Source organism: Microcebus murinus, chromosome 12 (genome assembly GCF_040939455.1).
Source record: "Microcebus murinus isolate Inina chromosome 12, M.murinus_Inina_mat1.0, whole genome shotgun sequence".
Taxonomy (NCBI): Eukaryota; Metazoa; Chordata; class Mammalia; order Primates; family Cheirogaleidae; genus Microcebus; species Microcebus murinus.
The window spans coordinates 71,638,693-71,653,259 of NC_134115.1; the positions used below are offsets into that span (position 1 = coordinate 71,638,693).

The window sequence follows — 14,567 nt, forward strand, 5'->3', positions numbered from 1 at the left end:
CCCTCACCTCCTTGAAACCTTTGCTTAAATCTTAGCTTTCCACAGAAGCCAATTGGCATCTTATTTACCTGTCCATCCCATCCCCATATTCCTGGGCCGGTTTGTTCCACTCTGCTTATTCATTTCCTTGTAGCACTTGTCACCTTTTCTTATAATCTATTCTTTACTTATTTTTGTTATTTTCTTATTCTTTACTTATTATTGTTATTTATTTATTTATTTTTGTCTTTCACAAGAATATAAGCTCCTTTAGGTAAGGGAATCTTTGTCTCTTTCTTTCTCTCTTTATTGCCCCCCACTGATACATCTAAGAACCTTGATCCATGCTCAGTACATAATAGGTGTTAAGTGTTTAATAACAATAAATGAATTAATAAATATATGAATTAATAAATGAATAAATAATAAACAAATAAATGAATTAATCAAAACTGACCTATTACAAGTACTATGTCTTCAAGAACTTGCTCATTGTTCTTTAAGCAAAGTGATTAAATTGTTAAGACTAATTCCTCCTCTATAGGAGGCAGGAATTAGGAGAGGGTAGAACGTGCATCCTCAAACTATGGCCCGTAGGCCACATGCGGGTGTTTTTGCCTATTTGTTTTTTTAACTCAAAATAAGATATGTACAGTGTGCATAGGAATTTGTTCATAGTTTTTTTTAAACTATAGTCTGGCCCTCCGACGGTCTGAGGGACAGTGAACTGGCCCTCTGTTTAAAAAGTTTGAGGACCCCTGGGCTAGAGGGTCTGGGAGGATTGTTTGGAGAAAGGAAGTATTTAAGGGTCTTCTTTAATCACCCAGTGTAGATGGCTACATAAGGGTGTATCATTATGGTGGGATTATAGCAGTATCTCAAACAATGGCTCCACCACTTATAGCTATGAGACTTTGGGTAAGTCCTAAATCTTAGTTTTCTCATCTATAAAGTGAAGATGGTGAGAGTACTAACTTGAATCATCATGAGAATTAGATGAGCAATGTAAATTGAGTTCTTGGTGCAGTGCTTGACTGGGGGAGTGGGGAGGAGGAGGAAGGAGAGCTGGGTGAGAAGGTGTTGAAACTGAAAGTGGGGAAGGTCTCCACCGGCTCCTGACCCACCTTGCACTTTTCCGAAGACTAGTCTTGTGTGTGCCCCATAGAAACGAGGAAAAGAAAGATTTTTAAAGTTAGATTGAAATTTGCAGTTCTAGGTGAATAAATGTGGGCAGTGAGCCAGAAGTTTCTTAGCACATTAAAGGTGCATTCATTGGAGATGAGAGAGCTTGGGAAAAGATTTTGTTCTGATTAAATATTGTTCTTACCTTCACTGGGAGAAAATGATGCGGTGACTCTGGAATGCATGTTTTGCTTTGTGTTTTCTTTTTGATGCAGATTTTGAGAGATGAGAGAACCGCGCTTGGGAGCCAGGAGTTGGGGGCAGGTATTGCTGGGTGGGACAGTGCACATGGTGAAAACGGGGGACTCTCAGGGAAGACGGGAGGCTGGCTTCAATGAATACAGGGTACCACACGGCAGTAAATCAGACTGCCTGCTTAAAGGGCCCACGGGTTCTGACTGCAGAGCTGGTATATTCTTTGTGAAGGTTGAAAAGAGGCCCCAAGGAACTTTAACTAGCATTTCATTGCAGGTCTTGGAGATAGACTGACCAGGGCCTGAATTCTGCCTCTCCCATTTCCATTGTGGTCTCTGACAAGTTGACATGTAGGTCTATTTCCTTGTCTATACATTAGCCAGGGTAAGAACCTTCTAGGCATGTTATGAGTGTAAGTGATGATCCAGGTAGGGTATACTGCAAAAAAATTGGGTAAATGTGGTCATGGTTTAGAAACTGGGGTACTTGTCCTAGAAGTTCAAATTGAGATACACTACTCTGAAACCTCTCTAACTGGCTCTTATAAAAATGAGGGCACAAGACAAGCTGATCTGAACTTTTTTGACACTTAATTTTGTTAAGCAGTGAGTGTGACTGGTAGAATTTAAGATAATCATACTACTACTAATAATGCTACTTGTCTTAAATCTTTGGACTCAACTCTGGCACTGTGCAGCCTGGGGGTCAATACAGATTCTCCTGGGTAAATTTGGGCAAGTCATTTAACTTCTTATGTCTATTTTCTCCTGTGTAAGGATATAGGGATGAAAGTAGTGCCTCCCTTATAGGTAGCGGTGTGCTGCAGCTAAATCTCTTAACCAGCTCATGAGAGCCTGTTGGGTACATCGCTTCCCAACTCCATGATCAGTGATGCTGTTGTTAGCTTGAAATCTATCGAGTATTTAACACCACAGCAATTGGCAACCACTACAAACTAAGACTTTTTTCCTCCTCTTGGAGGAGCCAGTTATCAAATATTTCCCAATAGAGTTACTTATAGGATTGTTACAAAGGTCGAAGTAATGAATGCTAAGGGTTTAGCGTATTGCTTAGCACATAATATATATGTAAGCACAGCTGTATACACGCACTTTTATCAGACAATTTTTGCTTTAAATAGTTTCTTTATTTTAAAAGTTTATTTTTTCAGGGGACATAGTATTTTAAGTCTATCCAGCCTCTTGCTTTTCTGAGATTCTGGCCAGCCCGACCTTCACTCTTTTAATACGAACAAAATGGCTTTTACATTGTGATCCTGTCCCTTGCTTAGCATTTTTCATGAAGGAATAGTCTGGCTGGTCTCTTGAATGGAAAAGACAATGTATGCTTGGGAGTTATTGGCAGGGACTACTTTTCAGCACAAAGACTGGAAAATTAAAAACACCTATTTGTACCAACAGAAAGATTTAGATGAAAAGATTTAGATGATTTAGATGAAAAGCAGAGGACAGAAATGCCCCCAAAATATCCTGGGTTCCCCATGACCCTCCTCTTTCTGCTTCTAATCTCATGTGAAAGCTGATGATATCTCTGCCTTTGGGTTCTATGAATCAAATTTTATTTTAAGTGCCTATAACAGTGTTTGGCACAGAGTAGGTGTTCAATATTTGTTGAATGAATAATAGATGTGCCTTTTTGCTTACGCTAGCCGTGTGCTGGTTTCCTCTACTTTATAGCCCAAAGGATTTTAACAAAGCATATAGGTTCTATGCTTTATGAAAATCTCAGTCATTAATGGCCAGGGAAAGCTGGCTCCACTCTATCTGTGACTTAAGACTCTAGCATTGATCTGGTGGCAGCCCCATGATGGGCACAGTTAGTATGAGCAACAGCCACCTTCTCTGGGCTCTAAATGTCTGCAATATCTCATTTTTGTTCTTTTTGTTGTTGTTTTTGTTGTTGTTGTTTTTTTAAATATAAGTAGTTAAAGGACTTTCTGGGGGGTGTGTGTGTGTGTGTGTGTGTGTGTTATTTATAGAATTTTAGGAAGGCAATGTGGGAAAGGCAAATGACACAGTTCAAATACAAGGTGATGCATTGGAGAAGAATTTTGTATCACAAACAATGGCTGAATCGGGGGATATCCACATATTTGGAGTATACCAGGGCAAAGACATTTATTTGTTCCTTGATCACTGAAGAATTGCATCTTTGGCAATCTCTGGAAAACCTTGACGATCTGTTGTTACTTAGCTGTGCAGGGCCTCTGTTGTGAAGGTCATAAAATCATTGCTTAAGGAATGTGCTCAGAGCAAGTGAAAGCAGCAAGTTGGAGAATGGAAATGGCGCCATCTCCAATATCGCAACAATTTTAAGCAATTTTGCAGTGAGATTGCAATATGGTATTCAACCAGTAAAGCTTGAGGCCAGAGACCAAGAGAACGCTGTAATATCTGCTGGGAATAAAAACACAAACACATTTGCTGTTGCCTTTTAAAATGCCGTAAGTATATTTTTGTCTTGGAGATCAGCTTACATTAGTTGTTTAATCTTCTCTTCCAACTTTTTACCATCAGCTCCACAAAATTCATAAATCTGTTCACAAATACACAAACGTGAAACATTTATTGGATCGAGTACTGCAAAGATGTTGAAGCTTTGAGGACTTTTGTTCCTGACTATAAAGTCACTGCTCCTCATTTCTATCATCTGCAAGACACTTTAAACATAAATATACATTGAACATAATAAATTCGTGATATTTTAGTATTTGGCACCCTTTCAAAATTGTTTATGATAAAGCTTTGCCAGATATCTAATTCTCCATAATATCCCTCTAGTCTAAGATCTAAAACATATAGTGGTGTTGGAAATGAAGAAACACAACCATTGAAACTTCTCAGAGCTTTTATACATTGGTATTGAAGGCTTGTTAATTTATATACATGATCTTCTAAAATCAAATGGCTTGTGGTCTCCCATTCTTCCCAGGTAATAGTATTACAATTAACTGATTCTAGGAAGCACATTTTCTTTTCACATTTTCACATTTCGGAATCAGGATGCATTTCACAGTGTATGGTATGTTATATTTTAATTGGATAGAATACTTTTTAGTAGTAAATGAAATAATGGTGCATCTTTCATGAGCATCTTATGTTTGATAAAATATGGAAGTCAAAGACCCTTCCTGTTCATTTTCACTTTAGTACTAATTGTATTATGTGGTTGGAGAGAAGGAAGGGTGTGGGTAAACTGAGACTTGGATTGGTTGAAGACTTGAGTTTCTAGTAAGGGGGGATTTTAGCAGCTAGGAATAGTGTTAGAATTTGGGGACAGGAGTTGGAAAAGCCTAGAACGGACATCAGTGCCCAGTGTGCTGCAGAGGAGAAAGCATCCCCACATCTGAGGATTCTGCACCACCAGCAGCAGTGTCTGAGGGCTGTCATTCTATTTATTCCTTCAAAGTAAACCCCAGACTTTTGACTCCCTCTTGATCCCATTTCGCTTACCTGCTTGACCACGAATCCACTTCTATAACAGCAAATTATTCTTTTGATTCTTGAGAATAGGTTTACCTAAGTGTGGGTGCAGAATTTCATGATTTATCTGAGTGTCTGGTTTGTAACCATCTCTCCTATACATAATTCTCTTGGCCTTGGCCAGGGAAGGAATCTGTCAGAAAGGATCTGCATCCCTGATAGTCTAGTGGCTAGAATAAAAAAAAAAAAGGATCTGAAAAAGTTTCTCTTTCCTGAGAGTCAAATGGCAGCACAGGTGGCAGCTGGATGGTGGTTCTGGGGCAGGAAGGGATTTGCATAATCTCTGGGACATCTGAGGCCAGAGCTGGTACCAGGACAACAACCTCTGGTGGGAACCCAATAGGGGCTTGGCTACCTGAATGACCAGACTTGGCAGGAAGAGGATGTTTTTAAGCTTAGCAAAGTGGCCAGTGTGCTGAACCCATTGCCAGTAAGCTAGGGACTGAGATGAGACAAAGGAAGCCTTAGCACGCTCTGCAATAAGGCTGGAGGCTGAGAGAGAGGGGTGTGTTTATTTTAAAACTCTTTTCACGTGGGAGCATCAGGGTTTCCTAGACAGTCAATCTGGTCTTAAAGGAAATTTATGCCCTGTCTCCAGCTGATGCTGGGGTGCAATGCAAGTGTAATACATTTGGGGTTCCACTTCAGTCTCTGTCTGTTTTTCCCATGGGAACTGGAAGGGCAGGTGTCACTAGGTGCGAGCAGTGGCTGCCCCTTATCCTTCTCTTGTAGTTTCTGTCCAGGATTCCTCCCAAGGCCCTGTCCTCTGCTCCTCTGCTCCAAGAGTAACTTGACTCTAGTGAAGATACACCTAAGACCCTCTGAGCAGAAGAGAAGCATGGGAAGGCAAAGGATGAGGAGACCCTAGGTGTGTCTGTTCCCCATGCCCACCACCATGTAACTCCAGATAGGCCTCTGAGCCTCCAATGGTCTAGAATAAGGTATTCTTGTCATCTTTATGACAATAACCTTAGTGGATCAGATTATGCCTGCTTGTCTTGGCCTATCCCCCACTGCCGAAGGGCACTGTGAAATCAAAGAGAGCTTGGGGTCCCCTTAAGATGGGCTTCTCTTCTTGGAGGAAACTACCCCTCGTGGAGGAATGGCACAGGCTCTAGGAGTGTAAGAAATAGGAGGGCACAGCCTTGAGGGGGTATTTCTAGGAAAGGGGATTTCCATGACCATGGGATTATGATATGACTTTGCTATGACACATGACAGCCACCAAGGGCAACCAGAAGCCACAAGTGCAATAACGGCCTTGGCTACTGTGAGTCTGACTGTTCTTCCTTCACACTCACCCTAGCACAGGATACTATCACCCACCCTGATACCTGAGCCAGGAAACCAAAACCACATACAAAAATTCACAAATTCATGAATCTGCACAAACTGTGAGAATATAGTTTGAAGAATTACCACAGAGAGAGCACACTGTGTAACCATACCTAGATCCACATACAGAGCTGTACCAGGACCCAGACACCTTCTCTTCTGTCATGGCCCAATGCCCAAAGGAAGCCACTATTCTGAATTCTTCACAATAAATTAATTTTGCCTGTTTTTGAAATTTTATAGATGGAATTCTACAAAATGTATCTTCTATGTCTGGCATGTTCCACTCGACATGATGCTTATAAGATTTATCTGTGTAGTGGCACTGCATTCATTTTTCTCTATCTTTTTGGTATTCTGTTGCATGAACATAACACAATTTATTCATTTTAGCCATGACAAATAGTGCTGCTAGGAACACTCTTGCCCATATCTTCGTGGGGACATCCTAGGAAGCACATAAGCATTCTGCTGTATAAGTAAAAGTGGGATTGTGGGTTCTGCTTTAGTAGAAGCTACCCAATTTTTGAAATTATGCTCCATATATTTTCAATTTATACTCTATCCTCAGAGGATGAGTATTCTGGTTGCTTCACATCCTTGACAACACTTGGTATTGCCAGTCTTTTTCATGTTAGCCATTCTTGTGGCTTTAGGACATTTAATTTGCTACCTAATTCCATGGATTTGACCTTGGTCAGCTTTCACCTGGACTTTAGCAACAGCTATATAACTTGTGTCTCTCTGTCTCAGTCTTGTGCCCCTTAGGTCCCTTCTTGTCCCTGAAGCTCAAAACCACAAATCCAGTCATGCCAGCCTTCTTTATAAATGTCTTCAGTATTTTCCCATAAAATCCAAACTTCTTACAAGGCCTCCTTGACTTTGTCCTGTCTACCTCATTGTCACTCCCTACCATAAACTCTGAACTCCAGCAACACTTTAGAGCTGGATTTATTTGTCTATTTAACAAACACTTCATGAGTGTCTACTGTGAGCTGGATTTATTGTGAACAAAAGAGACAGAATCCCCTCATGGAGCACATCTGCTAGCGATAATTTTGTATTATTGTTGTATTATTAGTCGCATGATTTCTGACACCCACCCATGCTATTTTATAACTCTGCTTCTTCCCATCTTTTCTCACTTGCTAATCTTAATCATTCTCCAAGATAGTTTGACTTTAACTCATGAAGCCTTCCTTGAACTTTTTCTCTGTGATTCCATAGCACTCTGTATATTCCAGTGTTAAATAATTGATTTTTGTCATCTGTCTTTTTCATGAGACCAAGGATGGAGATTATACCTTAATGTTTCCTTCATATTTTTAGTGTCTCGCCTAGAGCGTTACACAGAGTGGGTGCTCTGTTGATGCTTTTGGGCCTGAGTTGAGCTAAGCTGACTTCTGGTCATTGAACTATGGATCCAAGACTCTGGGTAGTGCTAAGTTTCAGGGACTAGGTATTACTTGTCTTATTCTTTTGTGTCCAGTTTGCCTAAGACAAATGTTAAATTTGTGTCTCCCTCTCTAGCACTGGGCTTTGCATACAGGAGCTCAATAGGATGAGGAGCAGGTTACAGATAAGAGCTTATGTCATAAGTAACTTTCCTTTGAAGAGATATGTATGCAAGGCAATTAGCACATAATTTCTGCCCAGAATGTTTTCTCATTTTAATCTGAGCTTGGTTGTGCCTCTCAAAGGCACACTCCACTCTGAAGCATCGGGAAGTGAGTTCACTTCTCTCTTCTCAATGACTTCATTTCTCCTGCACTGCTGCCACCCTAGAAATGACAGCTAATGAAAATTACAAGCTCCCGTTTGCTGAGACCAATGCGATAGGGGGTGGCTGTTCGTGCATAACTGAGCCATCTAAGCCCAACAATTAGTTCTAAAAAATATTTTAATATGGACATTTTTAAATATACACAAAAATAAAATAGAGGGACCCCCACATTTGCCCATTACCCAGGTTCAACCAGAGGCAGTTTTTTTTGTTTGTTTGTTTTGTTTTTTTGCCAAAGATATTTAATCTCGTATAAGAAGTCTATCCCTGTTGCTGGGAAACTCAAAAGGCAACTGGAGACAGTATTCCCCTCCTAACAAATGGACTTTTTAGAGTTTAAATTAGACTTCAGAATCTGACTAATGACACACTCATAGAATAATTATAATAAAATGCCTTGGCCCGTTGATAGACAATTTTGGTTGAGTGAATACTGAAGTTATATTTGGACTAGCTGTATGAGAGCTCATCAGTTTTCCAGACATCTGTACTTAGTTAAAAACAACAACCACCACAAACAACAAAAAAGCCTAAAGCAACCAACCAGCAAAAGACAATTTTTTGGGAATGGCTGTAGAAATGTTTGTATGTACAATACAATTTCATAATTTATCATGATTTTGTATTCTTTTTCTTTTTAAAGAAGAGTTTACTAAGGTATTAAATGGTATGAATAAAATGGAAAATATATGTCTAATAAGAGAAATTTCAAAAGTACTTCCACCTTCTGGGGAGAGGTAGACAATGTTAATTACTGCTTGATCCAATCTTTGCTCCTTGCTTTGATGCCCCCGACGCCATCTCTCCTCCAGAACCGTCTGCATCGTGTTGTAGGTGTTTGAAAACTTCCCTTTTGACTTTTACAAATCCTTACACTTGCAAGGCACTCTGGCTTTTGGAGTTGAGCTAACTCAAATCAAGAAGGCAGCTTGAATTTACATGCACTCAAATTCAAGAAAAGAGCCTATATTTGGGAGGCTGAGGTGGGAGGATCACTTGAGGCTCAGAGTTCAAGACCAGCCTGGGCAACATAATGAGACCCATCCCTACAAAATATATATAAATTTATATATTTTTATATAAATATATTTAATATATATTATATATAATAATGTAAATTAAATACATAAATATTTAAACACACACACATACCTATACACACACATACACAAGCACATAAATTAGCAGGGTGTGGTGGCACATACCTATAGTCCCAGCTACTTGGGAGGTTGAAGCAGGAAGATCACAGCCCAGGAGTTCAAGGCCACAGTGAGCTATGATCCTGCCACAGCATTCCAGCTTGGGTGACAGAGCAAGACCCTGTCCATCTCTTAACCTGTTAATTTATTTTTCTTTTCTATAGTGGCCTTTTCCTCATCTTGTTCTAATAATGAGATATCAGTAAAATACCAATTTACTTTTATTTTCTTGTAGCTACTTTAGAAACTGCTTACATATCTGATTCTTTGAGCACTGGTGGCACAAATCATGACAAAAGTGCTTTTCTTCTTCCATGTAATGGGCTTACAGACTTTGTTTTATAAAGGGTCAGATAATACCAGTTTTAGGCTTTGCAAGCCATTTTGGTCTCTGTTGCAACTACTGAAATTTGCTGTTGTAGTGCTAAAGCAGCCACAGACAACATGAAAACGAATGGGCACTGGTTGTGTTCCAGTAAAAGTTTATTTGCAAAAACAGGTGGAGGGTCGGGTTTGGCCCTTGGGCTGTAGTTTGCCAACCCCTATTCTGTGTTGTCAACTGAAGCTGTTGAGGAGGCACCTGAGCTGGCCGAGAGCTGGGTTCTCAGTACAATGTGGCTTTCTGTGGAAGGGCCACAGGGGCGTGGGCTAATGTGGGCATGCATCTCGAGCCACACGGAGAATAGGAGAAATGATTTTGGACTCTGGCCAGAGGAGATGTTATTCTGCCCATTACTGGAAATGTGGGATGGAACTTTGTTCTCAGGGATAAACATGGTTTGGGGGCTAATCCCGTCAGTGGCATATACCCCTGCTCTCGTGTTTCTACTGGAAAATCTGCCCAAATGCCCAGTATTGGGGAAATATGCCTGTTTCTTATATCTCTTCAGTTATTTCTCCCCCAGGTTAGAGGTGAGTTTATCTGTTAAACCTAGATAAAGGAATGAGCTCATGCCTATCCTCTCTCTTTCTGGGAATGCTCCACACAAAAGATGGTTACGCTCTCCTCTCACTGTCCTTCTGGACAGAACGTGGGAAGGAGGCCCCAGGCCTGGCTTCTACATAGAGATCTTCAAGGCCATCACCCTCTGTCCTCATTTTTGGGGCTTTATAGTTGTGCAAAGCAGTGATATCTCTATTACCTAGGCAGCTAATTTTCTCCTCTACTGACTCAGATTATCCCACATGTGGGTTACTGCAAGGTCTAGGCTTCAAGGAAATTGTAGGAAGTCTGTTGATATGGGTCCCAGGCATGTTCTTCCCTTAGCACAATTTAGCACCACCACTACTTGTAAAAAAGGTGATATTTTGACTATTCCCACAATGCTTTGTGAGAAAAGAGTTAACACCTCAAGTCTGGTTGCTTTCTCCTTGTGTGTCTCCAAGAGAATCACCATTGCTCCTTCACCAACCCCCAGAAATGTGGGGGTTCTCTAGGCTGGTGATTAGGGATTGATGACTTTGTCATATACATCTGGAGTGATGGACCATGCCATGCTGCCTTGTCAAGTTGCTTTGTGTAAACATCAATATTGATGATGATGTATAACTGGTTTTATTGTTCCAGTCCTGAGTTTCTATTGCCACTGCTGGTTATGTAGCAATGGCTGTGTAGCAAGATATGTCTATGTGACAAGCACTCCCCCACTCTCATAATGACCTTGGTCTCTGAGCTCAAAGGGGTGGCCCTATGCAGGGTCATTCCACACATGGACCTCAAGTTCATCGTAAGAGAGCGAGCACTCCTATGTGTCCTCTGACAAAGGAGGATGGCAGAAGTCTATGCTGGACCTTTCTGGAATCCACCAATGAATATCATTTTCCTGCTGCTTTGCTCTGTATTCTTTGCTGTAATAAATCTTAACTATGAGTATAACTTCCTACTGAGTATGTAAGTCTTTCTGGCGAATCACTGAATGAACCACCCCTAATATGTCAACAATTTAAAATTCAGAAGAGAAGCACAGAGCTGGAACTAGCATGAAAAATTTAAGGAGTGGTTACCCAAAACTCAGTAATCAGGATAAATAATGTTTTCGTAAACAGTAAATAAAAAGTTAAATTAAATTAATGCAAAAATCTTTGGTAAACAAAATATCAAACATTTAAATAAACATAAGATTTGACCTCATACTTGCAATATCCTGGCTCATTTACATCACCCTGGAGAAGAGACACACGTGGGCCTTACAGCTGCCTAAGCTGAGAGCATCATCTTTAGCAATGGTGCTACAAGTTGCTAAATGGTGCTAAAAGTTGTTGTACTTGGCCCACTTTCCCTCCATCTCACTTGGTTCTTGCCCTTCTAGTCAATTTATCTCTGCCAATATATCAGCTGCTGTAGGGACTTTTAGGCAACCCCTTTTTAGGGATCTGAGAGCCCTCAGAGCCAAGAAGACCGTGTGAGAGTTGTATTTTTTTTTTTTTTTTTTGGTCCCTTGCAGAACCCCTCTGTGTCTAACACAATTCTTGACAAGTTGAGTGTTATTGGCTAGGTAACTCCTGAATCTTAACAAGTCATGTTAACAAGATGACTCAGCTTAAATAGGTGTTGTAGTTATTCGAAGAGCTTTAGAGGTCTCTCATAAACTTTATTTCTACCTTCCTATTTGTGTATAAGTTTTTAGGAAGATGGGCACACACTGCTAGATGCTAGGGCCTAATGATAGCTGCATTTTATAGTATGTACTAAGTCCAGTGCCAGGCACTTTATATGCTTTATTGAAAATTTCATGACAATTGTTCAAGGGCAGGTTTTGTAGTCCCTACTGCACAGCAAAGGAAACTAAGCCTGGAGGTGGTTATAAAACATTCCCTATGTCACCCACTAGTAAGAGGCAGATGGACCTGGATTTCAACCTACATTCATGTGACTCCAGAGATGGCAAAAACTAGCTGCAGATAATCACATAGGAGTTGGATCAAGAACAGTTGTTCATGAAGTAGGATAGCAAGCAACTGGGAAGGTGATTCTCCAGGGACCACCATGCTCCCTACTTGCTACTGTTTTACCCTATTCTCCCTACCTTGCCCTCGAAGCCACCAAGTTTGTGACCCCTGCTTCCAATCTCATCCTCTCTCTAGCACACCATGGTACTTTGGGAGTCTTTTAATCTCTGTGCCTACTTTAAGGAGTGTGCTCTTGGAAATGACTTTTATAACCTCAATAGAAGCCCCACAGTTAGCAAAAATAAGGGTGTGAGCTTCTCTCCATGTAATGTGATAGCTCAGTACAGCAGATAGGTTCTTCTGATTTATTCACTTGTGAATAATTCATTTATTAGCATCTATGTACTCATATCCCATTACTCTCTTTAGTGGACCCAAGTGCTTTGGGAAGCTGTTTTATGCTGTCAAAGAATGAAAGATGGAGTCAACTTTTGATAGCTGGCTCATATTTCAGCAATTGGCCTTAACTTGCTAATTCTTTGTTTTTCTTCCTTTCCATACTCCATAAACATACACCAACCATGGGTCTGAAATCAAAGTTATCAAACTAGCGGATCCACTGATGGGCTTCAGAAGGTCATTGAATACCTTAGTATTATCTGCACATTTCAGTTTATGTGCAAATGTTCCTTTGACTGGAGAGAGAGTTTATAGTCTTTATTGGATTTTAAGAGAGTCTATAAGTCAAATTTATGAACTACTTACAATAGAATACAGTGTAATATTCTGGTTACAAAACCAGCCAAGGACTGGGGACTCCCTTCTGGAAGACACCACAGGAATGAACTTATTTACTACAATTAATCTTCATGGAACATGGTATGATGTCCTAGATGAAAACACAAAGGAATATAGCAGGAAGAAACAAGCCCACTCTATTTGTCCCCTATCATTTGGTTTGGCTCTCCTTTGCCTTAAAGCCATGACATAATTACAACCATTTTTTATATTGCATCCTTGCCAAATGTCCATCCAACCTCTGCATGAAATCTTCCAGCAACCAGGGAATACCCATCATCTACCATGGTCCTAGGTCATTGTACATGTGACTTCATTTGTTTTATGTTTTTAAAGTTTATTTTATTTATATTTTATATACTTTGAAAATACTTAGAATGAGCTAGAATCAGGGGCAAGATAAAATAATGAAACCATTCAAGGATAATATAGTGTGGGGATGGTGGTTGGGGAGGGCCATCAAACGGTGGGTAAGGGAGGCTACTGCAGCCAAAACCAAGGTCATCCTGAGAGTCTTGGCAGCCATGGCACAAAGAGAAACCCAAGGGATTCCCTAATGCTTCTGTAAGGAGCAAACCATCTTTTTAAGGGAGGCAAGTAACTCTCCTAACTCTGTGTTCTGGGAGGAATTATCATAAGGCTTTTTATACAATGTGAATTTCAAAGGGCAGAGTGGACAAGTGGCTCTTTGCCAGATGCTTTACCAGAAATGTGAAGACATTTCTTATAACAATCCTTAATAGAAACTGGACTCCAGGCTTTTACTTTTTCAATAATAATAATAGATATATAGCACTGAATTGCTTTAATAAGTCAATTTTCATTTGTGCCATCCCAGATAAAAAAGAGGAGCATAGTTATCAAATTCAAAGAAGTGAATTTGATTTTTCTTGACCCCCAGAAAAACAGCGCATGCTAATGGAAGCCTTCCTAGTCAGTTCTGTTGAAAAAGGAAGGAAACTGACATGAACAAATCTTTTTGCCTGGCCATCCCAAACCTCCTCTGGTTCCAGTGACTTTTCTTGCAGACTGCTGTGAGGTAGAACCCGGGGGGCGGGGGAGGGTTTCAGAGGTTAGTGGCTGAATTATAGCTCTGGAGGCAATGGCAGAAGTGGGGACCCTACAGACCTCTGCAGTGTTGCTCAGAAACCAAATGCAGGGGCCGAGTCACAAGAGGAAAAGATTTGCAACACAATCTCTGTAGAATGTCCTCCTCCTTTTATTGGCTCTTGTCTTTTGCATAGCAGATTGATATTCTTTATCAAATACAGCCCGCATTACAAACTTTTCTGGACATTTTCAAATTTTCTAAATTGATCGAGGTATGAATCTGTCAGGAGATATGATTACATGTATAAACAAAGTTTACAAGTAGACTCATTTGTACAATGTGACCTAAATAGTCTCAAGTTTGTTTTTTTTTTTTTAAACTCCATAACCAGGATGCTGTTAGCAATATTCGATAAGAAATTCAATTCCCAAGAAAACTTCTTGGGACCCGTGTATCCACATTATAATCAGAGGCTTGTTGGCTCACTCTGGAATTAGAATATGGCAGGATAGATTAGCTTAATGGACAGATAGTTTTATTTTCCAATAGCCACCTAGTAGAAAATTTAGATTTGAGATCCTTAGTGATCTTTCGAATGCAAGCATTTTGTTCCATCAATTCAGAGGAGATTCGTACCCTTCAGACACCAGTTA

General features: G+C 40.2%; 2 protein-coding genes across 4 annotated transcripts in view; both read right to left on the reverse strand.

The window, feature by feature from the left end:
- Nucleotides 1-14,567, reverse strand: part of TXN (thioredoxin) — a 335,018-nt gene that overhangs the window by 39,265 nt on the left and 281,186 nt on the right. The gene's annotated exons all lie outside the window — the stretch shown is intronic.
- Nucleotides 3,808-14,567, reverse strand: part of TXNDC8 (thioredoxin domain containing 8) — a 29,822-nt gene continuing 19,062 nt past the window's right edge. Inside the window, exons 5-6 of one of the 3 annotated variants that reach the window (XM_012736744.2) lie at nt 4,830-4,895; nt 3,808-3,912 (exon numbers count right to left, since the gene is read on the reverse strand). In XM_012736744.2, the coding sequence (XP_012592198.1) occupies nt 3,850-3,912; nt 4,830-4,895 (129 nt within the window). In that variant the 3' untranslated portion in view covers nt 3,808-3,849. Of the gene's footprint in view, nt 3,913-3,948; nt 4,037-4,829; nt 4,896-14,567 lie in introns of those variants that run through there. The other 2 variants (XM_012736745.2, XM_076008914.1) reach the window with 2 other exon arrangements.